This window comes from Pyrus communis, chromosome 13 (assembly GCF_041283825.1).
Source record: "Pyrus communis isolate YQ-2024b chromosome 13, ASM4128382v1, whole genome shotgun sequence".
Lineage (NCBI taxonomy): Eukaryota > Viridiplantae > Streptophyta > Magnoliopsida > Rosales > Rosaceae > Pyrus > Pyrus communis.
Window position 1 is genome coordinate 14,765,020 of NC_142577.1, and position 27,063 is coordinate 14,792,082.

The 27,063-nt window shown below is 36.2% G+C and overlaps 2 protein-coding genes across 2 annotated transcripts; one reads left to right on the forward strand and one right to left on the reverse strand.

The window, feature by feature from the left end:
- Nucleotides 1-7,783: 7,783 nt before the first annotated feature.
- On the reverse strand, nt 7,784-12,930 carry LOC137737643 (Pseudouridine synthase family protein). Its single transcript, XM_068477184.2, has 8 exons — nt 12,760-12,930; nt 12,400-12,666; nt 11,776-11,921; nt 11,173-11,264; nt 10,631-10,971; nt 9,727-9,790; nt 8,574-8,636; nt 7,784-8,315 (listed from the first exon to the last, which is right to left on the reverse strand). The coding sequence occupies exons 1-8, from the start codon at nt 12,825-12,827 to the stop codon at nt 8,124-8,126; spliced, it is 1,233 nt and encodes a 410-aa protein (XP_068333285.2). The 5' UTR covers nt 12,828-12,930; the 3' UTR covers nt 7,784-8,123.
- Nucleotides 12,931-19,361: 6,431 nt separating this feature from the next.
- Nucleotides 19,362-21,372, forward strand: LOC148691821 (uncharacterized). The gene is made up of 3 exons (XM_088683427.1): nt 19,362-19,424; nt 20,000-20,669; nt 21,127-21,372. The coding sequence occupies exons 1-2, from the start codon at nt 19,362-19,364 to the stop codon at nt 20,654-20,656; spliced, it is 720 nt and encodes a 239-aa protein (XP_088539553.1). The 3' UTR covers nt 20,657-20,669; nt 21,127-21,372.
- Nucleotides 21,373-27,063: the final 5,691 nt, after the last annotated feature.

The window sequence follows — 27,063 nt, forward strand, 5'->3', positions numbered from 1 at the left end:
CTTAGGCAGAAACTAAAAACTTGGTATGTTCACCAAAATTCGAGCGATCATTTAAATTACGCTTTATGATCACTAGGCGAGGCTATTTGGGGTGAACATGGGAATTCGATGTTCAATTATAAACCCAAATTACATGCAATACTTTATCAAAAACCATCGATAAAACTCTCCGGCATTACCAATCTCTCGAACTTTAAGGGATAAGTAGGGTGATGAACCCTTAATTGGCCAGGAGGTTTAGCAGCAATGTGAGTGGACAAACATGTGACCAGTTTGTCAATTCATCAACAAAAACCATAAGTATTTATATAGTCCGTATTTTGGTTGGATTAGTCCACATATATTCCCTTAAATCCATTATGAAAAAAGGTGATTTCATATCTTTGCAAGGGATGATTTAGATAATCAAATTTCCCAATGAGCAGGTTTGTCAAAGTGTGTTTGTAGGCACAAGATCCTTACTTCGAGTAGGGAGATGCGTTGTAGCATCATTGTTCAACCTAAGTGTCCTAAATGGTCATGTGAATACAAGTAAACAGCTCAATCACCAAGCTCCAGGCCGGCCACATGTGGTGTGTTTCCAGTTATGAGACAACCCATTGGCCCCAAATCAAAGGTTCAAGCTCATTTTTGGAGGTGGTGCAATAATATTTCACTCTATTTTCTTCAATGGTTTCATTGATGATTATTGTTCTTTCAAATATCCTTAAAAACCCAAAACGGTGAGAATATAAGGTCTCTTAAATGGTAATTCAGTACCATTCATACAACGAGGAGTGTGCCAATGCTCTTAATCATGTTGGATAGACCTGAAGTCGTTGCTAGAGATGTGATTTGGGTGTAAAGTTAGTGTGCGTAGTATCGCATTCAACCATACAACTAACTTTCCCACATTCCTACCTAATCACGTGTTTAATTGAATTTGGTCACATGTATACAAGAAACATGATTCAATTAACTTATATTCGAGGATAATATCAATAAGATTATCCATAACTAAAACATACACCAAATGTGAATCCAAGGACATAGAAAAATGTTCACAAATTTAATGGTTTACTAAGGGGATTTGGCCAACAAGGATATCCATGTCAAAATTTTGCTCTTCCAACGGTGTTCAGTGGAGCAAAATCAATCTCACATATTGATTATGAGAATGGTACTCCTCAACAACATTGGTACAGGCACGAACAGGTGCATAACCAATGATCTATTTCGTCGAGACAGAAGTAGATTCTGCAAGATTAAGGTTCGGGAACAATATCCCTTATTCTTGAAGTTTTAGGTGTTAAGTGCCAAGGATCACACTTCGGGCGTGATGCCACACCTTGGCAGGCCCTGATTCTACCATTTGTTGTAAAAACAAACTCAAAATTAGATTGTGAGAAAGACAGACTTCGAATTGGGTTCGGTAGGCTCCAACCGAAGCTAGAGGGGTTTGTTCGGTAGGTCTCTGCCAAAGCAAGGTAGTACCATTCGGTGCACTTATGTCGAAGTAGGGCACCATTATTCACTAGGCTTTGACCGAACTGGGTTAAGCCATTCGGTAAACTCCAACCGAACTAGGTCTATACCATTCGGTAGTCTCCAGCCGAAATTGGCTCTATACCTTTCTCTCATGTTTGTGGTAGTAATCAGATCTGAGAATTTGGTAAACTTCTGCTTTCTACACTGCTACTTTATGGGCAAGTAAGATACATGGAATGACAAGAAAAGTATTCTCCAGTCAAAATTCGATCAGATTTATGAACATCAGAATCGTACTCATTCATAGACGTAATCATGGTGTGCTTCAGGCAATGTCTCTCATGATTAGATGGTTTATAGGAGCGAGCCAAAGAGCCATGGAATCCTCGTTCGAGAGGTATTTTCGTTTGTAATGCTTCAGGCATAAGTCTTTGAATCAAGATCATGACGAAGGCTTATTCAGCCCTTCCATGCCATTGTTGGCTTTAATGGTTTCTCAGCTTCTTTGATAGTCAAGTGGAGATTCACGTCTTGTACCCCACACAAAGTGGTTTCTATTAGAAACATCAAAATCAGGAAAATCGAACTTGTGACGGTTCGACAATCCACTGAATTGGAAGGAACAAGCTTGTGATTGGTGCTATGGAAATGAATCATCCATAAGAATTAAAGTTAGAACATTCGAGTTCTAAGACATGGGTTTCATGAAAAACGTCAAATTTTCATGGGTGTATTGTTTTATGAAAACTTCAGGTTTCAAAGGCACTAAATTTGAAACTACAGATTAAATTTAGTTTATGAACAGTTAGTTCATAAAAAGAGGTTCATGCAAGAACATAGAATGCAATATGCTGATTTAAGTGTAGTGAATTTGAGTTTCTTCAGGAACTCAAGTGTGAGAGCTTCATTACTACGAAAGTATGTCAACGATTCAAAGTATAAAAAAAGTATAAAAAGAAATTTTTGAATCGTTAATGTCCAAAAGTGGGCTTCAGACTAATAATTTTGGATTCATTATCAGATTAATGGATTGCATGTCACTTTTAATTAATTCAATAAATTGTGACCAAACGGGGTCGATCATAGAAGCAAAAATAATTATAACATTCAGGTTAAAATTATTTAAAATGCTAAATAATAGCATTGGATTCGAAAAACCATAGCCCAATGGTATTTAGACTGGGTACCTTAAGTAGGGCAAAGCCCTAGAGGCTTTTGGGCCTCAGGTTTGGCTACTAAGCAACCCACATGTGGCTACGGGCCACGGGCCGAGGGACTAGGTAGCCTAACAGCAAGCTGCTAGCTTTTTTGGGCCAAATGGTGCATAGGATCAAGCCCATCCGAAGCTAGCTTGTGGGTCAGCATATGCAAGGCCCAACTGACGCTGGGGCCAGGTCTTTGGACCGTGGGACAAGCCCAGCATGTAAGGCTAGCTGCGGTACATGCGGGCCGAGGCAGTAACAAGCCTAACAAGCTAAAGGCTTATGGGTTCTGGGCTTGGGTTGGACCGTGGTTATGCAACTCAGGCCAAAGCCTGGTTGGTTTCCAATAGGGGCAGCAAGCCCAAAGGGCTGTGTGCCTTGTCTAGGTGTCAATACAACACCATTTCCTTACACGGCTAGGCTTCAGGCTAGCGCGGTGGTCTAACATGGTGTCACAGTGGTGCGGCAAATCCCAGTTTTGTTTATTTTCTTTTTTCTTTTTTCTTTTTGATAGATTTTAGGGTTTGGAAAAACCTAAAATTTTGCTTCTAATTTATTTCGATGCTTTGACTCATAAATTCCACATAGCAAAAATTGCGTAATGCATGAAACATGTGTGTGTGTGTGTGTGTGTGTGTGTGTGTGTATTGTATATGTTTCATATATTTGTCAATATATATATATATATATATCGAAGGGTAAAAATAAATGTATGGGGTTCATGCATCATGGGGAATGTTTTCATGCTTCATGGTCGTTTCAAATATCTTTCTTTATTTTAAGCGTACCTGATTGGTAGGAAACAGCAAAAGCCTTTGAATTTGTAGAAGATCATTATCTGAAAGCCGGAATTACATCTCCAATGTGTTATATCACGTTCAACAAAGAAAAATTAAATTGAATCAATAGCATGTAGATCAATTCAATAAAATAATAAATTAATCATAAAAATAATGATTAAAATGTAATACTTCCCTGATTGAAGATCAAACTCTCTTTAGCACAGCGTCAAGAGCGTGCTGATAACGTGTTGTAGGCATAATTTACTGAACAATTATGGAGGGCAAAGAGATAGGGAGGTGCGGCACATAGAGAGAAGAGAGAGCAGAGAGATGTGTGATTGTGAGGTGTGTTTTATTCCACCCCAATGTGCCTTTATTTATAGTAGTAGGGAACATTAAATCCTTACCCTAATAGGATTACACAATCACATTCCTAATCCAATAAGACTGCAACATGATCTAGTTTCTTCTTTTTATGCAACTAAGTGGGAATAAGGCTTCAAGTTGCCGCTCAATGAACCCTAATTATCGAATTGTTAATTGTTCCCACTACTATAGTATCTACTTTAAAACTTTTTAGAAGTAAGGTATCGTTATAAATTTAACATTTTTTTTAGTAGAGCGATTAGAGCTAGTGGGTTAAATAGTTAGATGTTAGGAAGAATGGGAATAGGTGGGAAAAAGGTGGAGATCGAACTCGTACCAAATGTGGGGAAAAGGTGGGGATGAAACTCGTACCAATGTGCATATGTATAATTAGTATAGTAATGTATACTAATTTACTAAATACTATATTAGTCGACTAAACACTATATATGTGAATATTTAAAAATTTGGGAAATACCCAGAAATAGGACAGTTTCTTAATCTTGATAAAGAAATAGGACATTTCAAATATGAACACACCATCCACAAAAATAGGACAGAAATAGGATTTTCCTACACCTTTAAATGACTTAATTGCCCTTCAATATAAATGGGTTATTTGCTCCCATTTTTTTATCTCTCTCTCTCTCTTTCTCTCTCTCTCTCTCTCTCTCTCCCTCCTTTTCTCTCTCTCTCCATCCCTCTCTTTCTTCTCTCACTTTCTCCCTCATGCACTCTTTCTCCCCTTCTCACTGTGCACACACGGTGCACTGTCATCCCGGCCAACAACATCTAAATCGAAGTCACCACCAATTTCATCTGATCCTCACGAGTACAAAACACCTAACCTTGTCACGAATCTCATCCCCGATCGTTAGGATCGAAACTCAAGCATGTTGTGAGTTTTCCGGCCATTTTCTAGCAACATGGCAAACAACCGAGGCTCAAGACCACCACCACTGGACTCGCATCGAGGGTGGGAACAAAGCCCAGTCATTAAATGTTTGTGTTTTGTTTGATGAATTTTTCAAGATTTGTCCGCTGTATGTACACGGCATGCACATGATATGCTCATAGATCTGAGCCAATCCAAAAACTTAGATGAATTAATACTTAGAAGTTAAATTAGGGTTTGTGTTTCATGTTGGGGCCTATGCGTTGTGGAATAAATTTCAAGTTTTGACGTGCTACAAAACTAGGATGGAACAATTTATGGTTCAAGTGTCCAATTGCAGAAATTTGTGAAAATTTTTTTGTAATGTGCATGTGGTGTGCATATGGTGTGCATGGCTACATCTTAATATTAGAAGCAGGAATGTTCACTAGTTATGATGCACGTATGTTGTGCCCCAGAATTTAGACCACAACCTAGTTGGCCTCGGTGAAAAAAAAAATTAAGAAAAAGCTTTGATGATGTTAAGGATCATGCATGTCCATGAAATAACGACAGCGAGTATCATGTTTTCCACGTGCACGGTTAAGCGGTGATTGATATACGTAAAAGACTTTTCAAACTACCACTGTAACCTTACATAAAAATTATGTTTTAATTGTATCCATTATACCAAAAGGTTGCCGTTAAAGTTTTTTATTAATGCCAAAAACAGCTCATTGCTCAATCTCTAGTTCTGTGCATATCATGTGCATGTAATGTACATATGATGTGCATGTGGTGTGCATATAGTGTATATGGTGGTGACATCGTAGGTGATGACATCATTTTTCTAATTTCAAAAAGAGAGCTGTGAGCTCTGGGTTTTTGGAGTTGGAATATTATTATGAAATTAGCGATGCACACCACATGCACATTACGGAAAAAAATTCACAAATTTCTGCAATTTGACACTTGAACCAAAAATTGTTCCATCCCAGTTTTTGTAGCACAACGAAACTTTAAATTTATTCCACAACCCATAGCAGTGGCGGAGCCAGGATTTCGGGTTCGGAGGGACCTCTCACAAATATTAAAAAAAAAATTAAATCAATAATAGTTACAAAATTGTTGACCAAAACATCATAGTATATATATGAAAAGTAACCAAAATTCAAAATAACATAGCATTGATAATATTACATATTCCCAATAATTAAAATAATTGTCCTCGACGAGTTTTCATATTTTGAAACCGTTGCATAATGTGTGTGTGTGTGTGTGTGTGTGTGTGTGTGTGTGTGTGTGTGTGTGTGTGTGTGTCTATATATATATATGTTAATTTTACAAACTAAAACAAATTAGGCAATAGTTAAGAGAAATTGCAAGACATCAATTTAATCATAATTTATAAACAAAAAATTATAAGAGAAATTGAGATTAAAATACGTACTTTGGGTTGTTGACCAATTAACTAAACTTCAATGTCTTTTCTTTGATGGAATGATGGAATAATGGAATTCTTTAATATGTAAAAAAATATTATTTGTTAAATTAATATACAATTGTAGATTGTCATGAATTAGCAAATTGCAAAAAAATTGAAAATGACAACTTTGGGGATTCGAAGTTCATACCCTTGAGGATCATGGAAATTGAAGACTAATCGAAAAGTAATACACAGACATCAACCCTAACCCAGCCTGGCAAACTGCAATCGGCTAGAAACTTGGAGAATAATAAAATACTAATTTCTAGTATTGGGAAAAGGAATAGAAGTGTTGGAAGTTGGAATAGGTAAGCTTTAGGGTTAGACTATATTACATAAATATCCTTAAAATATTTAAAGAGGGCTGGATCTTTTGTCTAGGAAATTAGAATTGTTTAAGTGAAAAAGTCGTGGAAAAATGATAAAAATAATAAATAAATAAATAAAATAAGTAGTACTAATTTTTTTTTATAAACAAAAGCAGGGTGGGCCTAGGACTGTTGTGGTCCTATGGTCCCTCCGCCCCTAACCCATAGGCCCTAACATGAAACACAAACCCTAATTTAACTTCTAAGTATTAATTCATCTGGAGTTTTGGGTTGGCTCAAATCTGTGAGCATACCATGTGCATGTTGTGTACATACAGTGGGCAAATCTTGAAAAATTCATCCCACAAAACACCAACATTTAATGACTGGGCTTTGTTCCCACACTCGATACAGTGGTGGTGGTCTCAAGCCTTAATTGTTTGCCCTGTTGCCGAAAAAGGGTCGGCAAACTCGCGGCCTACTTGAATTTTGATCCCAACGATTGAGGATTTGAATTTTGATCCCAACGATCGGGGATGAGATTCGTGACAAGGCTGGGTGTTTTGGAAAATTGGTGGTGGCTTCGATTTGGACGGTGTTGGTCGAGATGACAGTGCACTGTGTGTGCACAATGAAAAGGGAAGAGAGAGTGCGTGAGGAAGAAAGTGAGAGAAGAGAGAGGGAAGGAGAGAGAGTAAAGAGAGGGAAAAATAAAATAAAAATGGGAGCAAATAATCCATTTATAAGTGGCTATTTTAGTAATTTCGGCTTTGTGCATGGGGTGTGCACAGCCGGGTTGTCCTATTTTTGTCCCAAGATTAAGAAATTGTCCCATTTTTGGGTATTTCCCTAAAAAATTTGATTGTTAGCCAACGCTTAAGCCTAAAACCTATCATGATAGTGCAAAGTTTTGTACATAATTGGACCAATTTACTATAAGCAATAGCTCGAAACAACTTGAGCTCAGTATCTAGCTCGAATTTTTTAAGTGAGCTCGAGCTCAGCTCGTGTAAAAACTAAACCAAACCTAACTTGAGCTTGGAAAAAATTAAACAAACCAAACTTGTGCACAATGATATTCAGTTCGGTTCAACTCGTTCAAAGCCCTACATGGGAGTATAACATTGGCATGAGATGTCATAGAGATGATGTACACGTGTCATGGAAGTCCTTTGCTTTCAACTTGTTGAAAATTACATGAGAGTTTAGACACGTGGAATTTGTTATAAAGATTTATAACTTTCAACTTGAGTATAATGCAAGAACCCCCAACACATGTTACGAGTACAAAGGCAAACTTAACAATAACCCATTACATTATGTCCCTCGCCAAACGCAACTTTTTTCAGTTCAGAGTTCAGGCAATATCACAACAATAAATCTGGAATAACCCACATAAGTCACAACCAAATTTGACATTTCTGTATAAAATTCTACAGCAAGGGTTTACATGTGACAATTGAAGCATTAGTACAAAGAGAGCGTATTTGATCCGAAGTTTGAAGTCCTCTGAATAATTTGCATTTCCATCGAATATATTTTCATCAAAACCATGGAGCTCCTTTCTTAACCTATTTGCTTCTCATATTCAATTTTACGAGATCGGTAAGTTGCATCTACATGAACTTTATAGTGAATTCACTCCTTCGAGATAAGGCAATCTTGAGGATCAAATTCTTCATAACCCACATCAACAAGACATAAACCATCAGGTGGTGCCGGTGGAGCAGTGGCACGTCTGCATGTAGCATCCATCAGCTTTAGCAATGCATCCTCATCTGCACCTGCAGCTGCTTCCCTTATTGCAGTTGCCACAAGAACCCGAACCATCTGCAAAAATAGGTAACCAAATTTTTTTATTTGTTAATTTTGGCAACGAAGTACTCATAGAAGTTACCATCAATACAATATTAAAGAGATCACTAGAGCACCAGCAGAATTAGCAAAATATGGCAATGATGTCAAGTTGGCTATAAAGGAAGCCCAAGGACATCACTGTTGCTAATATTGCAAGACTTACAGCCCATTAACCAGACAAGGCACTAGTTCAAAATAATAAATACAAAAACATTGTGCATCAAGTATTACCCTCCGTAAGAATCGATTAGCAACTAGTTCAATGCACATCACTCTGCTTCCTCTTTCATGCTCCTACACAACCGCAGTGCTATTAGTAATTAATTATCTGAATGCATATTAATAAGTAAAAGTGTGTAAGTATGCTTTTCTCTGGATCACTACATTCGCAATACAATATGTAATAGTCAAAGTCTGGAACTAATAGAATCACTCAAAGTAATCATATTTCTACAAATTAAACATCAAATCCAAAGCAGGGCATGCCCAGCATTTTGAGCTCACCTAAACAAGAGTTCCAAACAATTTCACATCCTTTAATGTCTAATTAGGTACCAATTTAAAAGGAAAAGAAAAATGACCACGTACATTCTGATTAATCAATCATGTTCTAATAGTTCATCATACACAAGTGCACGTATTCAGATCAATCATGCAATCTAACTGTATATTATAAATAGACACTTGGGAATACAAACATTCGTGCCTCAACGTAGAAGAAATGTTTGATTTAAGGCAACAAGTGGTTGGGATGCATTCAAAGCCAGCCCACATGCTTAAGCTAGGTAGAAAGTTTTGAGGGCTAGAAAGTACCAGATGTTTCAATTGATTATGAAAGTTTTCCGAAACTCTTCTTTTCTAATATTTAATGCAATACCTACAACCCCACCATTTACTTCCAGAGGCATGGCCCTCGTGAAATTTCTTCAATAATTAAACAAATATTCTGATTTCCAATTTGTCACACAAACCTGGAATTTTCCAGAACTTCGGAAGGTTTTGACTTGAAAATGATGATTCTTATTTGGCTTGCAATACCATGTTTTTTTCCTTTTTCTTTCTGTCTAATCCTAGTTTCCTATATGTTTTGTCCATCTGAATTCCCATCTATATTATTGAGAAAGAGAGAGGCAATTCAGGTCAAAAAAATTGGCATCCGTTATTCCTATGAGTGAACGTGACTTTGGAAAGATATCATTAAGTAATCTCATAGTCTCATGTTTGTTTGCTAACATACGCGCACACATTTATATGTGGGTGCAGAAACTAAACAATTGATTTTCATCCTACAGCACAGATGAGAGCTTAAGGGATTTAAATTGAAGAGGAAAATATAAAATGAAGAAAAAGTTTCAAAAGACTAGTAACAACAATAAACACATACTGAACATGGTAATTTGGATTCTTTAGCTCGAGCATGGAAGACAAAACACTCTGTTGGAGGACCCCTGAAAAAACAAACAAATACCATTAGTACATGGAAGCGCAACTTCCCTCTGCTAAGGTAAGTCAGTGTTAAAAGGCATATTTCTTTGAGAGAAAATATTAAGGGGATATTCAGCTAGCGAAGATATCTTCGTATGTATCAAACTACAGTTGAGTCAAAAGAACCTAGACAGAAAGTGACAACAGCATTTGAACCTCTTCCATCACTACATTTCTGCATAAGATCAGTCATTCCAATGCACCTATATATCAGGTTGGGAAGTTGGATTCGGATGATTATAGGAGATATATCTACTCATGAGAATTATTATATGCATATAGTAATCTGCAGCGCAACCCAAGAAAAAAATATTTAGCATTCTCTAGGTACAGAAAGAAAGGAAAAAAGGATATTACCCGTCATTTAAAAGTAAATATCTCTTTCTTTGCATTATGAATAAAATATTATGTTAGAGGAGAAAGAACACATGTGCAATATGCAGTCAATGAATTGAAAATATATGCACTCAATGAAGCAAATGAACTCAGGTTGTGCACTGGACATGTGGCATGAAAATAAAAAAAGGGAACAAACAACGTATTTTTGAATAACTACAGCTTACTAGTGCATGACGAGCACATGACGAGATGGGAGATTGACAATTAATATGGCTTGACCTTGAAGAAGTGAATGAAATGGTTACAAAATAAAATAAACTACGTGAACTGATAGAACAAGACCAAGATGATGCAAATTGGAATTACGAAGCAACAGTCAAAGCTATAATCTGAAAAAGAAAAAAAAAAGAAGATAAGCATCCAAGTATTAATTGCAAATAAAGCCTCAGTTCTTAATTTCTTACACATTTCTGGATGGTTTGGTATCACGTGCAAACATCTTATATGATAATAACTTTCCTTCTAGTTTCTGTAAAAGTTGGTTCACCCTGGTTAAGCTGAATTTCCGAGGTTTGTTCTCAATTCCGATGTCTTCATTATCATTGATAATTAAATTTCCAGCATTTGTCTCACTGCATTGATCACACCCATTTTCATTCTCATGACGATTTTGTGTACTCTTAAAGTTTTGAGCATTCCCTCCACTCTGATTACTTTGCTCCATGTCCTCCTCATCATTAAATGGAAATATATATACATAGCGTCTCCATTTGGCAGTAAAATTTGGATGGAAGGTCCGTGATACCTACACTAAGATTGACTAGCTCTCAGACTATTGAAATTAAAAGGAAACATAAACATGGGCAGCATGCACGGATGAAGACCCAAACCAGCTATGATAACAAAGATCAACTTCAAGATGCAAAAATAATTGAAGTAACCAAAATATGATTAGTGAATTTAAATTTCAGCGTAGCAAGACAGTCAAATTTGAACAAAACATCACCTCTGTAACCGATACAACCCTGAGTTTTCCTGGTACTGCACTATTAATGGCATTTGTAATATCTTGAGATTTAACATCCTTATTCCAAGTATCTAAAAAGACAAATGAGTAATGTCAGTGAAATAGCAAACTCACAGATGTATGAGTTGGTAGAATAGAAAAAGCATTAAACATGATCACTTGAAACACTGGAGAAGACTATCCTGTATTAGAAACAGTGAAAAGTGCAATGCATGGCTTCAGGGAAAATGGAAGAAAATTATGAGCATGTATTATTGCAAATAATGTAAAACATAAATGAGTTATTTAATTGATGTGGACTCGTTTTCAAAAGATGCAAAACAATGGAAGCTCCTATTTAGAAAAGAATATTCCAGGAAAAAAGCATAAAGGGCAGTGCAATAGTTAACCTTACACATTCCTGGGTCATATCAGAATCAGGAAAGTACCAACTCTGTTTAAGCAAGGGAGCAGGTGGTTCGTTCTCATGCTTTTCTATATCATTTTGACAAGTAATTTCTTTTTCATACAACCGCGCCTAAGTAGACATTCTTTTAAAAAGTAAACTAAACCAAATTGGAAACAAATGAGGGTGTCACATACAAAAAGAACAAACTTGATGAAGGGCAGTCACTCCTTTGTCAGTGCGCCCAGCTACAACAGCAGCCGCTTCTAATGGTAAACCTTTATCTCTCAGCTGCTTGGCTTTCCTCTCATCAACAAATTTCCCCAGAGATTTTTCCACCACACTGTCAAGTGGCAACACAATAGAAACCATCTTAAACATTTCATTACAGAACAAAACCAAAGTTAACTCGACTTGGGAACTTCTAAAATATATGAAACAAGATCACAGATTATCAAAGGTATGAAGAGCAGACATCTTAAATGTGTCAATGAAGAACAAAACCACAGTTAACTCAACTTGGGCATTTCTTAAATATACAAAACATCACAGATTATCAAAGCTGCCAATAGACAATATCTTGGGAAATTGGAAAAAATGATCAGAACCCAGTTGCTGAACTGATCAAATCAAATATTAAAGCTATTAGGTATCATACTAAAAAACCGATCATTTTAGCAATTCGGTTTTTAAAAAATGATCACTTTGGTCAATTTCCCAAACATCTTAAACACTTGAACAACCAACAAATTCACATTTAACACAACTTGGGCATTTCCAAAACAGATAAAAACACCACCACATAGCATCAAAGCTACCACCTTTGAACAGTATTGAGTCCTGGCTGCTTCTGCCACCCATCAAACGAACCGCCATGGTACGAAACAACAATCTTGAATGTCAGTCGAGCCCACCTCCCACCCTTATCTTGAGAAGGCGGAACACTCTCCAGCCTATTGCATAAATTACTCCTAGTCAAACAAGCATTGCCCAACAAGGCGGACAGGGGCTTCCGGCCCGTGACCACGTAGGAGTAAAAATCGATGACCTGTTGCCATGGCCGGGCGGCCATGAACTGGAAGCTTTCTCTGCAAAAACCCAGTATTTAACAAACAAATTATTGAAATTTGAGGACACAAGTGAAGAGAAAGAAGGGAGGGCAAAGGGATGGAGGTGATTACTTGGTAGTCCAGCGTGCAAATGCGCAGGGATCGGTGTGGTTGTAGTGAACCAAAACCTTCTTCTCCATTTGAATTTTTTGCGGTTTTGTCTCTCTGCTTCAGTAGCCGCCAGCGATTGCGAGAGAGGCAATTCTCAATTTCTGCCCGATAAAATATGCTTCCGTCCACGGGACAAGTATTTATTTAATTCTTAATTTTAAAAATATCAGTTTTTATAATAATTTTCAAATATATTTAAAATATTACTTAAATAGACACAAATGTCTTTAAACTTTAAAACCAAATAAATTAAAAGAAACAAAACCCTATTAGATTGATATTTTGGTCGGCAAAACCTAGAAAATGGTGGAGAGATAGTGAAGGCATCGGCTACTGTGGATATTTTGTGCAACCCTAAACGTATGAAGGTGAGTGTAGATGATTAATTTTTTCACTCTTCCTAGTCTATATTTTCTCTTTGCTTTTGTAGTTTCTTCCTTCGGTTGAATTTTATTGAAGAACGAACTATCAATTTTTGTAAAGTTTACGCAATAGAAATTCTTTAGCACATATTAGAAAAATTACGTTTCTTATGTCAATGGAAGATTGACAAATCTAACAGCATTTGCCAATCAGTTAGAGGCAAAGCTAATTGTTCTTCAGTGCATATTAGGGTTTACGGAATAAAGTTTTTCTTTCTGCGTTTTTATTCATCTTATGTTGGTTTGGTAAGCAATATTAATCTAATTTTTTTCAATGCGTAAAAGTAATTGGAAGTTAACTTCAAGAATAGCACCTTAATCAACAAGGTTCGTCTTCCATTGCTGAAATGCACGATGTTTTGCGTAGATATTAACGCTGTATATATTAACGCCCAACCTTTCTCATGATTCAGTCCAGTTTTCACAACACTCTTTTTATTTTCACATATATATCGATCTTAGCTGTGTCTGTATGTCACTTTTCTTTTTTTTATTGTTTTGCTTATATTCATGACAATGTCTAGTTTGACAATTTTAGTGAACTATGGTGGGAGGTGGGCTGACTCAATGTACAAAAATTACAAAATGAAAGGGTTACTTATTTCAGACAAAATTACATTTGCAGAGCTTCAGAAGAAAGTACATAGTATTGTGAATGCGGACCCAAATGAGTATGAGATAACTATGAAAGTCATATATAACGCAACGGAAACTACATGGCCTGCAGATATAGTTGATGATGATGGTGTGTGGGCATTTTTTTTTAAACCTTTCGAGGTCTTGGAAGATTCCCTTGTGTGTTACATTGAAGTAGAAAGTATTTTCTTCGGAAGATAATGATGACCCATTACAAACAGGTCTTAACTTTTTTAGTCAAGGTGATTTGGTTCGGAATATTTTTTTTTGGTTGTTTAGTTCTTCTTTTGTTTGAGTAATATATATATATATATATATATATATATGTATGTATGTGAACATGTAGGTATCGCCCATTGCAACTTACTCATTTCATGTATATGATGGATCTTGTATTGAAGTTGTGAATTTAGAGGAAAAGGGTTGCACATGCTGACAATTTGATCTTGACCAACTCCCTTGCTCACATGCTTGTGTTGCATGTAGACACCGACAACTTTCATGTTATCCTATGTGTTCTCATTATTATACTACAAACTCCTTGGTCATTGCCTATGCAGAAGCTATATGGCCAGTTGATGATCAAACCGATTGCATAGTAACTGATGATGTGCGTGAAAGAATTGTCCTACCACCAATTACACAAAGAAGATATGGTAGGCACAAAGAATATTGGATCCCATCACATGGAGAAGAAAAATCAATTTGCAGGAATCCCGTTCAACTTCATCCTACTTTGTAGAACCCTTTTAAATTGGAGTTTTATGAATACAATTTTGTTTCTATCATTTTATTGTTTAGGCCAAGAAATTGGGGTGTAACAAATAAATATTTTCTTTTGATCATTTTATTGTTTATTTTGGTTGTATGTATAATTCTTTACATTTCCGACAATTAAAAGATAATTACTTTTATTTCTTTACTTTGATAGTTCACTTTTATAACATACTAAAGTGTTTTCTGTGAACCATGTGAGAAAGAAAGGTTTCCTTGATTATTTATTAAAATAAAATTGAGAAAAAACTTTTGCTCTTCGTTTGGAAAAGAAAAGAAGAAAAAAAGGAGAGGAGAAAGTTTTAGTTAGAGATTATAGCACAAGAAGTTTTAAGTCTAACAATTAGTTATTCATATAAATTGAGGGTAGTTATGTTTATTTAAGTGAGATTTTGAATATATATATGAAAAAAATTAACATTTTTGAAATTAAGGGTTAATTTTTTGCTATATTTGATAAATTCTCCCTAGGGAGTCCTACTTTGCTTTAAAGCTCCATTAATAAGGAAGACTGAATGACAACAAAAAGTCAAAACCGAAACCAAAAAACTACTTATATAGTTTTTGGTGCCAGGCGCTTTTTTTCTTTTCGACCAAGTTTAAAGCTCTGACATAGTTTTTATCGATGGTCATGTATGCACTGTTATCTTTCTATTTGTACACTCCATTCTGTATAATGAATATCGTACATTTTCCTTAAGAAATAGTTTTTTATTTAGTTTTCATTTTGTATGCACAAACTCCATGCATTCTTTTGCATTCCCCTTATTTCAATCATAAAAGAGACAAATAAAAACTGAAATAGTTATTGTCACTTAGTACTAAAGTCTAGTAATATTGCTCTTCACTTGAAAGTGAGAAGTCTTAAGTTCGATTCTCGTCAAAGGCGAATTCGAACCACATTATTATTAGCCCATTGTGAGGCTAAGCCCACCCCCATCCCTTAGTATAGATAATATCATTTGTTCCAAAAAAAAAAACTGAAATGGTTATTAAATGAACCCTTAGCTAGGATGAACTTATAACCATCATGGCGTTTTTGGAGCTACAATATTATTTGTAAAATGCTTTCTACATAACCTTATATTATATAATAAACCGCAACTCCATAGTGGTAGTAAACACTTTTTTATCACATTACTTGTCTGTGCAAGACACATACGAAGGACCCCTACATTCAAGTCGCACATAAACCCATATTGTTATAATAGAATGTAGGAGGTCCCCATAGAACGCCAACGGAAGCTCCTACGCAAGAATTTTTCAATAGAAACCACATTTTTACTTAGAGGCACATGGACCCTTGTGGCTACTTTAATAAGTATCAATTCCAACAGTTGAATTTTTTTTCATACAAACGATGTTACTACTTTAATTTATATTACAAAAAAAAGTTGGAATATAGAGAGCTTGAATCCAGCAGGCAATAAATAAGGACAAGGCCCTAACCACCCACATGCAGAGCGATGGAAGACTGGAAGTTTTAAGAGGTAAAATAAGATATCTGAAAAGTATTTCTGCTGGTTGCAAGTTGCTAGGTTTGTGTTTTGCTTTTTTGTTTGTTTGTTTTTTATTTTTTATTTTTTATTTGTGTGTGTGTGTGTTTTACACTCTATTTTGTTTTGTTTTAAGGGTTTATTTCTTCGTGTTGTGCTTATTTTGTGATTGAGTCTCTACTTGTGTATATTTGTTCTGTACGAAAATTATAACAATGGTCCCTCAACTTTAACAAAATTAGAATAATAATTCGTCAACTGAAAGAGGGAAATGATTCCTCAACTTTAATCTAATTGAAGAAATGATTCCTCAACTTTAACAACTGTAGCAATGGTTCTTCCACCATAACTTATTTTGATAGAGATTCTGACGAAGTTGACGAATAGGACCATGACTGCACATTTTGATAAGTTAAGAGACCAATGGTCACAAATTTTTAGTTGAGAGATCAACGCTTAAAGGGACCATTACTACAATTTTCTCTTATTTTGTTAGTAATAAATTTTAAGAGGGTAATTGGCTAAAGTTAAAGTTCAAGGGGAAAATTGGCCAATTATAAAAGTTCAAGGGTAATCGGCTAAAATTAAAATTCAGGAAAAAATTAACAACTCTATACAATTTCTGTTAGAATCAATCAAATATCAATTATATAATATGTAGGGTAAAGTACAAAAAACTACCTTAACTATTGCGGTCATGACAGTTTCATACCTCATCTTTTAAAATTGACAATGTCATACCGCATCTTACGAATTTGTGACAATGTCATACCTCCGTCAATTTTTCTGTTAGTTTTTCTGTTAAATGATGACGTGGCAATAGACGGGGACCACTTTCTATTAAAAAATTAATAAAATATTATTAAAAACTAAAAAAAAATATTTAATATTTTTTTAAATATTAAATATAATAAATAAATTTAAAATTAAAAAAAAAAAGTGTAAAGTACAAAAAACTACCTTAACTATTCGGATCACGACAGTTTCATACCTCATCTTTTAAAATTGACAATATCATACCGCATCTTACGAATTTGTGACAATGTCATACCTCCGTCAATTTTTCTGTTAAGATTTGTGACCTACTTTCTATTAATAAATTATTAAAAACTAAAAAATAATTATTTAATATTTTTTAAATATTAAAATAATAGTAAAAGGCCAAAAAAAAAAAAAAAAAAACCCTCATTTTGTCCCTCCCCTCCCCCCTCCTCCCTTCTCTCTCCTCTCTCCTCTCCCCATCTTCATCTTCTTCCCCCACCTGCAAATCCCAACCAAAAAAAAAAAAAAAAAAATCCAATTTGTCTTCCCCCCACACTCGCACTCAATTTCCCCACACCTACACCCATACCCACACCCACACTCTTCTCCCTCCTGCAACCCAAAAAAAAAAAAAAAAAACGGGATCTCGTCGGTGGGAAGATGGGTGCACAAAGAAGGTGGAGGATGGGTGCGGAAGAGGATGTAGAGAATGGATGAAAGTGGTGGATTTGGGGTTTGATGGGTTTTCAAAAAAATAATTTTTTTTTTCCTTCTTCTTCTTCCTTCTTCCGCAGGGGAGTTGATGGTTTTTTTTTTTAAAAAAAAAAAATTTCCTTCCTCCTTTTTTTCCTCTTCTTCTTCTTCCTTCTCCTTCTCCTTCTTCTTCTTCCGCAGGGGGTGTTGATGGGTTTTCAAATTTGTTTTTTATTTTTTCTTCCTCTTCTTCTTCTTCCTCCTCATTTTCTTCCTCTTGTTCTTCTGCCTCCTTCTTCTTCTCCCTTCTTCTTCTTCCGCACCGATAGGGGGAATTTTTTTTTTCCTTCCTTCTTTTTTGTCCTCTTCTTCTTCTTCTTCTTCCTCCTCCTCCTCCTCCTCCTCCTCCTCCTCCTCCTCCTCCTCCTTCTTGTTCTTCAGCAGGAGGTTGTTGGGTTTTCAAAATTTTTTTATTTTTTTTATTTTTTTGGGTTTGCAAGTGGGGGGAAGAAAATGAAGATGGGGAGAAGAGAGAGGAGGTGTGACATCCCACATCGCCCAGGGGAGTGATCCTTATATGTATATTCTCATCCCTACCTAGCACGAGGCCTTTTGGGAGCTCACTGGCTTCGGGTTCCGTAGGAACTCCGAAGTTAAGCGAGAAGGGGGCTAGAGCAATCCCATGATGGGTGACCCGCTGGGAAGTTGCTCGTGAGTTCCCAAAAACAAAACCGTGAGGGAATGGTAAGCCCAAAGCGGACAATATCGTGCTATGGTGGTGGAGCAGGCCTGGGAAGTGATCCGCCCTAGGCTGGGATGTGACAGGAGGGGGGAGGGGGAGGGGAAGGACAAACTGATGGTTTTTTTTTTCTCTGCTTTTATTATTATTTTAATATTTAAAAAATATTAAATAATTTTTTTTTAGTTTTTAATAATTTTTTAATAGAAAGTATGTCCCGAATCAAGCCACGTCAGAACTTAACAGAAAAATTGACGGAGGTATGACATTGTCACAAATTTGTAAGATGCGGTATAACATTGTCAATTTTAAAAGATGAGGTATGAAACTGTCGTGACCCCAATAGTTGAGGTAGTTTTTTGTACTTTACCCTTTTTTTTTATAATTTTACTTTTATTTATTATTTTAATATTTAAAAAATATTAAATATTTTTTTTAGTTTTTAATAATATTTTATTAATTTTTTAATAGAAAGTGGTCCCTGTCTATTGCCACGTCAGCATTTAACAGAAAAATTGACGGAGGTATGACATTGTCAAAAATTCGTAAGATGCGGTATGACATTGTCATTTTTAAAAGATGATGTATGAAACTGTCATGACCGCAATAGTTGGGGTAGTTTTTTGTACTTTACCCTAATATGTAATAATTGTACAGACTATTTCAAATTATAATTTCAATATATATATTCAATATATCAGAATATGAATACTAAATAAAATTGTATGTAAATTCACAACAAAAATCACTAACTTGATTTTGGAAGATAGAGGCTTGCAGTAGCAATCTCCTAAGACATAAATACATCAGTGCAGTAGTTCAAGGACGTCTATCTTGCAAGATTCAAGTTCTTGCACTCGAACTTGGATTCTTGGCGAATTTACTATGTGTTTCTCTATGAAAGAGAAAATGGAAGAACGACTGAAATTGTGTGGTTTTTTGTTTCTGATATCACAACCATTTATAATGGCATTTTTGCAACAGTTGTGGCCGTTCAATATTGTGACAGCCCGTCCCAAAATATATTTTCGATAGCGTGAAATGACTTTTATACCCTTGGACGTTAAATGGTATTGTGTGACATGCACTTTGGTTGTGGACCAAGTATGTTTAAGTCCTAATTGTTTGGACCCAATAAGAACTAAGTTTTTCCTTGTTTTGGTTGGACGTGAGGGCTTCGGGAACCTCTGGAACTAAAAGCTCCGATGAGGAGTACTATTCACTCATTGTGATCGCGTTGGTTTCAGGTAGTTTTAAAACTTAGAAAGGTTTTATTCTTGCTTTTCTAGCATGTTGGATCAATTTTGGAGTGGTTTTGACGTAAGAACACTCGGGTTTATATAGTTGTAGGGTTTGGCCGATTTTCTCAATTTTTCTGATGAGATTCCGTTGGTTTTAGGACCCCCAAAGTGGTAAGATTGTGTTCTTCTCATCCTAAGCTTCATTTTGGTGAAAATTTCATGAATTTTGGTTGAGAAATGAAGAAGATATGAAGATTTGAAAATTTTCCAGAATCTGACAATCGCAAACGGCGGCCAGTGACGGCTCCGGCGAGGATTACCGGAGAAGACGAAGAATATTCCATCAACTTTGACGGAATATACTAATGATGTCAGGTATATTTAACGGAATATTCCATCCAATAATGGAATATCACTCTTTTGGATGATGATGAGAAGTTAACTGTAGCTGAGGTATATTCACTAGCCACTGGCTCATGGACCAGTCTTGGTTCTCTTGCTCAATGTCAACTACGTGGAGCCGCATCCCAGGCTTTTGTTAATCGGGCTCTTCATTGGCCTGCACTCCGTTGGGGTTTTGATGGTGCTGAGTACTTTATACTGACATTTGACGTGGGCAGTCAGTTGTTCGGTGGGATATCAGTCCCTAAGAGTTTAACATATAATTTTGATTTGGGATTACGATTATTTGTTTATGGAGATGGAAATTCTATTGCTCTGTTCACGACGGATGACAGGTATACAGATTCTTTTCTTGGCATATGGGCGATGCTCAAGTATGGCAAAAAAGAGTCGTCGGCCAAATTGATTCTCTTGGTACACAAGGTCCCGAAAGGCTTTTTACCTAGGGCGTTATGCTTTAGGAAGAGCATGGAAGTACTATTGGAGCTTTGTGGAGCTAGGGAACAATTTTTCTTTCAAGATATTTTTGCTAGTGACCATGTAAAATCAAAGCATGAGTTAGTATCGCTGGACCTTGTGACTAAACAAATTAAAAATCTTGGGATTTCTGGAGATGGATATCAATATTGCACCGTTGATTCTTATAAAGAGAGCCTCGCCTTACTTGACATGACGGACACAGTTTCTTACTAAAGAGGAAGAACAGGTAATGTGATTATAATGCTTAGTGCTGAGCAATATTGCATCTCAAGAGCAATTCTAATCCTTGCTAGATTTTTGTGTTCACTAAGAGCCTGATAGATGATTAAATTGTTGTGGATTTTCTTATGCTTATTAGGAACCTGTCAAGAACATTGCATCTCAATCTGTTCCAAATCATTCGTTTAAGCTGATTGACTTAAATCGTCTTTCGTCTAAACTCAATTAAAAAACAAGAATTTCAAAACAGATATTGATAATTTGATATAATATATGCATAGACAGGTCTTATTTGCTGCTGTGATATAATTTGTCGACAGTTTGTGCATTGAATTCATCTTCCATTCGTTTCGTGTGCAAAGTAGTTAATTTTCAATTACCCTTCATTTATGTAAAACATGAAGTAAAACAGGAAGAGGAGCACTCCTAACATATCGGTTTTTATTCATGTTCTTTTGTTGCAGATCTCGGTAGCATCACAACGTCTTCTTCCTGAAATGCTGGTGTAATTTGTTGGCGTGGAAAATGGAATATGTGAAGTTGTTTCTGTTTCATGACGAAAGATTCACATTTTATTTTTATTTTTTTTCCGTTGAACAGTATTGCAGGAACTTTAAGTTCTAATATTTGGTCATGTTTCTAAAACTTCGAAGTGAGAGGTCTTCAATTTGTATGAATGACGAGTTCGACACTAAATTATTGTTAACTCATTGTGTGGCTAAGTCTCACCCCCATCCTGATACAGATGGAAAAAATATATATATTCGTATCAGGCATGAAATTTAATGAAGGCGCCTTGTATTATTCATTACTTTGGTATAAATTGCATAACCCTTGGCTCTCCTTTTTGGCATTACAAATACTGAAAGTGAATTTTACAAATTTGCAGTGACATTGGTAGAGGAAAGAGCTCGAGGCCAGTCTGGGCACTTTGGCGGAGGAGGAGGATTACAAGGAGCACCTTTTGCCATCACACAAACACATTGTTCGTATGGAATTCCGCCACCACCAGGTTTGCAAAACGAGCGGACCTCCCCAACGCCGCGGTTACAAGTACTACATGTGATCTCACACTGGTGTTTATCCGGACAACCACCGCCAATCGTCGCTAGATAACAATCGGCATTCACCATTGTTATCATTGTTCTGACTGCACAAAATTGATAAAACATGAGCAATGTAACAATTATATGGTGTCTATTAAAGTTTAAAAGTTGGACATGTAGGCGGTTTCTCAGCGTGTAATGGTTTTGTTTTCTCATTCGGGCGAAGGTAGGTGCCTAGTAAACAACTACTGCCGAAGAACTAATCTTTCCTAAACCTACACAACTCGAAACTCGAGGGTTGCAAAGGTTTGATACCTGATGTGAAAGCAAAAAGGAGCGCAAACAAGTAGAAGGAAGCAGAAAAGTTGGCCATTGAAGTGATGCAAATAGCAGCTACTAAGGGAGTGGAGTTGGAGAGGGAATGCGTTTTGATTTGTTCTCAATTGTCAAAAGGTGGGTTTTTATAGCTACACAACTAGAGTTTCCATGCTTTCACACCAATGAGAATAATCCTACATAATTTGCTTAAACACATTTACCATGTACAAATATCGTCCTAGATTATGGTTACCAATTTGGCTATAAACATGATTAAATGATTTTCTTATCGTTTTATAGCGCGAATCCAAGTGGATTATTTTTTATGAATATCACATATATGATAAGTTTTATTTTGATATCATACCAAATCAGTGTTGGATTTCTATTTTTCGAATTGTATTTTTTTGTTTTTGTTTGTTTGTTTTTTTTTTTTTTTTTTTTTTTTTTTTTTTGAACAACGGATTGTATTCTTAAGAACAGACGAAACATCAACTTGACAATTTACAAAGCATGAGATTTTTTTTTTTTTTTTTTGGTATCCAATGTCTTGAATTTTCATAATTTAGTCTTTAAACTGACTTTGATTTTTTGTAAATTGTGAATCTATTTGATCGTGACCACGGGTAGCATTTCATAACTAGACTCTTCCAAATCCAAAAAATGTGGATAACTATGGTTCGCCATCCGTTGTCTCCCTTTTTAAAAATAAAAAACAAAAAACATACCTATGTGAAAGACATTTTATAAAAATAAAAAAATAAAAAATAAAAGATAAATTGTTTAAAAATAAAATCACAATCAACACCCCTCCTTGCTGGTCACTCCAGCTGTTGTCAAGTGGTAAAGCTAGTCACTCATTTGCTGCCACTTGGCACTCACTCATTGGTCCAACATGCAAACTTTCTTAAAGGTTCATCCGAGTTCCAAAAGGAATCCAGATGGTACCAGATCCTCTTTGTGAGGATCCTACAGATCCTTAAATCATATATGTTCATCGTATATCGTGCTGTCAAAAATTATTTTAAATATTTTTATTTAAAATTAATTACACACAATACCTGACAAAAACTGATCCCACGATGTACGATAAACGAACACGATTTACGAATTGCTAGGATCCTTACCAAAATGATCCGGAGAGGACCCTGTTGGTTCTAAAAGGTAATAATAAAGATGCTTAGAACTTGTAATAATGTCAACTATTTCTCATGAATACCTTTTTAATAAATAGGCTGAACATGCTTTTCCAAATATTTCTCTTTTTTTTTATAATAATTTTTTGGGGTCTCACATGGAAGCTACTTCTCCATTGCTCATTTGACACGTGGAGAGGCATTGAAATTTATACATGGTTATTTGCTTGGTTTTTCGGGTAGTCAGGTACCGAGCACAACTCTCATCCAAGAGTGGTTAAAACCCACTTTAGCTGAGCTTTAGGCTAACAACATTTACGTCCCTCCATAGACTTATGTTCTCGTCGATGGCCAACACGTGGCTTGGTGTTGATATCTGGCCAAACCTGCCCTTGGAGCTCTATGTCATAAAGTTGTCAGGTTTGCCAATTGTTTTGAGTGGTCAGAAAAGACTTTAAGTTCTGCATTCATCCCTTACTGTCAACAAACAATCTAAGCCCAAAGCGGTCGTGCGGCAGTAATGCTCTGTGTACTCAGTTCCTTGGGCTGGCTTGTAGGCCCAATGTCTTAATCTTTCGCATCCTTTAGTGGTCTCTTCAAGCCTATGTCATTAGGTCCAACAACAATTATAATTATTTTAATGGGTCTAAAAGGACCCTTCGTTAACAATATTGCAATTCGATTATGCTATTATTCATATCTTAATAAAGATTTATGTGATATAAATGAAATAATGTCAAATCACATGTAGATATCTATGGTCACCATGATGCATCTCATGTTGAAGTAGTTCTTACAAATGTAGCTTGATCAACAGTTACATTAGCTAGAGATTTTTGAGATGGATCTTCAAGTGGTTTCCATCGATATCTCCTTTTATTAAACAATTACTAGAAGATGATAGAGTCCTATTTTTGCAATCATGTATCTCCATCCTAATACACATGAACCAATCATCACACTATAAGGCCTGCGAAGCAGTGCGGCTTTGAGGTGACATTATTTGCATACTACAACTTCAAGCTCCGTAACTTTTGACATGTGCTAAGCATCCATACGTTCAAGCTTCATGGGCAGTCAATGTTTAATGAACTTGTCCAATAGACGTGCACATGTAGATCCACCACATGTCCAATACGCATAGCAAGTGACCACGTTAATCTTGATGCGATATACACCAACTTTTTGGATAGTCAATGTCTAGTTGACTTTTCAAATGGTTAGGAGCTTTTTTTTAGGGCTAAATAATCATAGAGTACAAATCTCCCTGCCTTGACCTCGTTTAGGACATTATTTTCATACCTAAAGTTTTGTGGACTCATTCATAATATATTATCTCTATAATACAAAACCACACTCATTAATGAATAAAACAAACCAAACTCATTAATTAATAAAACTTGTTGTTTTTTATTAATTAATTAAAATAGAGTTATCGCATAATATCCAATATTATAAAATTGACTTTGAGGGCGTAACTCCAATATTTTGGTATTAAGGTCAATGACTATTGGTCTTTGGTGGTGGCAATGAGTATGGCCTCCGGAAAATGGCATTTTAAAGGAGTTAAGTTAGTCAGGTTGCGATCTAAGCTGGGCAATCCAAACGCATCTAATCTGGATCTCGAGAGATATTTTCTGATTTTAACTTTATTCAAACTGACCAAACTAACCCTCTATTTAAAATGTCTCTAATTTCTTCGTTCAAAATCTTAAATGGGTGTTGTTACACTCATGCGCCCGTAGACTCGAGCTCCATCTACCAAGTTAAAAGTTAGAATCAAAAACCAAAGTGAAATTTAAAATCATGGAATCACCTTTTAACTTTATTCTTCAAAAAAACTAAAACATCTAACTAAAATAAAAGTCAAAACACCTCAAAAAATTCAACATACGATAAATGAACAATAAATATCAGGATGAGGCTTTACAACTACTATTACCACCCCCACTATTATCACCAGTCCTCGCTATCATAACCAAATACACCACAATTACTTCCACCACTATTGCCCTCTCCCCACCTGGATATTGCAACCACCCATATCCTAGCACCACGACTACCATTTAAGACTTATATTACAAAACATTACTGGCAAACACAAACATAATATTTATTATACAAATGGAGGGAAATTCTTTTTTTTTTTTCAAGTGTCTCTCCAATTGTATAATGTCATATAACATATATGTCTATGTTTCAAACACATTGAAATACTCACGTTTGCACTTCTTCACCCAGTAAATGACTCATGTCCAAATCTCGTTAATTTTTAACTATCACCAGGACGCGAAAATAACGCCAGCATCGAGAACAAATGTCACTTTCGTAAATATCTCCGAAACTGATGCCCAGGTTGAGAAAAAACCTCAACTCATCCTCTACCTTGAGCAGCTGACGACAATCAAGAATAATCCTAAAATAAAACTCCCTTTCTTTCTCTGAAGCAAAATCTCTCAAAGCTCGTCACCAAAAAAAATCAATATATTAATTATACATAAAAATCAATAATTAATTATACACATAGGTATTTATAATTATCAAGCTAGTTATATTAATGTTAATTTTCTAGTTAAAATTGTAATGTATTTCATGAGTATCAATGTACAAGAGACCAAGTATATAAGAAAGAAGAGAGAGGAAGGAGAGTTGGCTGCAAGCAACCAAAGGAAACCCTTTCAAGTGTCTCTCCAATTGTATAATGTCATGTAACATATATGTCTATGTTTCAGACACATTGAAAAACTCACGTTTGCACTTCTTCACCTGATAAATGACTCGTGTCCAAATCTCGTTAACTTTCACTGGTTATGTCACATCCCGGCCCAGGGCGGATCACTTCCCGGGCCCACTCCACCACCGTAGCACGATATTGTCCGTTTTGGGCCCCGACCACGCCCTCACGGTTTTGTTTCTGGGAACTCACACGAGAACTTCCCGATGGGTCACCCATCCTGGGATTGCTCTCGCGCGCTACTCGCTTAACTTCGGAGTTCCCATGGAATCCGAAGCCAGTGAGCTCCCAAAAGGCCTCGTGCTAGGTAGGGATGGGAAATACATTTAAGGATCACTCCTCTGGGCGATGTGGGATGTCACAATCCACCCCCCTTAAGTCCTCGTCGGCACACATGTTGCCAGGGTTAGGCTCTGATACCAAATTGTCACATCCCGGCCCGGGGCGAATCACTTCCCGGGCCCACTCCACCACCGTAGCACGATATTGTCCGCTTTGGGCCCCGACCACGCCCTCACGGTTTTGTTTCTGGGAACTCACACGAGAACTTCCCAATGGGTCACCCATCCTGGGATTGCTCTCGCGCGCTACTCGCTTAACTTCGGAGTTCCCATGGAATCCGAAGCCAGTGAACTCCCAAAAGGCCTCGTGCTAGGTAGGGATGGGAAATACATTTAAGGATCACTCCCCTGGGCGATGTGGGATGTCACAGGTTAACTATCACCAGAACACGAAAATAACGCCAGCATTGAGAACAAATGTCACTTTCGTAAATATCTTTGAAACTAATGGCCAAGTTGAGAAAAAACCTCAACTCATCCTATACCTTGAGTAGCTGACAACAATCAAGAATAATCCTAAAATAAAACTCCCTTTCTTTCTCTGAAGCAAAATCTCTCAAAGCTCGTCACCAAAAAAATCAATATATTAATTATACATAAAAATCAATAATTAATTATACATATAGGTATTTATAATTATCAAGCTGGTTATATTAATGTTAATTTTCTAGTTAAAATTGTAATGAATTTCATGAGTATCAATGTACAAGAGACCAATTATATAAGAGAGAAGAGAGAGGAAGGAGAGTTGGCAGCAAGCAACCAAAGGAACCCTAGTGACCGGGTAAACCAAAGGGAACCCTAGTGACCGGGTAAACCTAGGCCT

What these genes read in the sequence shown, in the direction of transcription:
- LOC137737643 (XM_068477184.2), bottom strand. Translation starts at nt 12,827, where the DNA reads ATGGAGAAGAAGGTTTTGGTTCACTACAACCACACCGATCCCTGCGCA. An exon ending in TTTGCACGCTGGACTACCAA is followed by an intron (nt 12,667 to 12,759) that starts GTAATCACCTCC and finishes GGGTTTTTGCAG; the next exon opens with AGAAAGCTTCCAGTTCATGG. An exon ending in GGGTTGTATCGGTTACAGAG is followed by an intron (nt 10,972 to 11,172) that starts GTGATGTTTTGT and finishes ATCTTAGTGTAG; the next exon opens with GTATCACGGACCTTCCATCC.
- LOC148691821 (XM_088683427.1), top strand. Translation starts at nt 19,362, where the DNA reads ATGACTTTTATACCCTTGGACGTTAAATGGTATTGTGTGACATGCACT. An exon ending in GCACTTTGGTTGTGGACCAA is followed by an intron (nt 19,425 to 19,999) that starts GTATGTTTAAGT and finishes GATGATGAGAAG; the next exon opens with TTAACTGTAGCTGAGGTATA.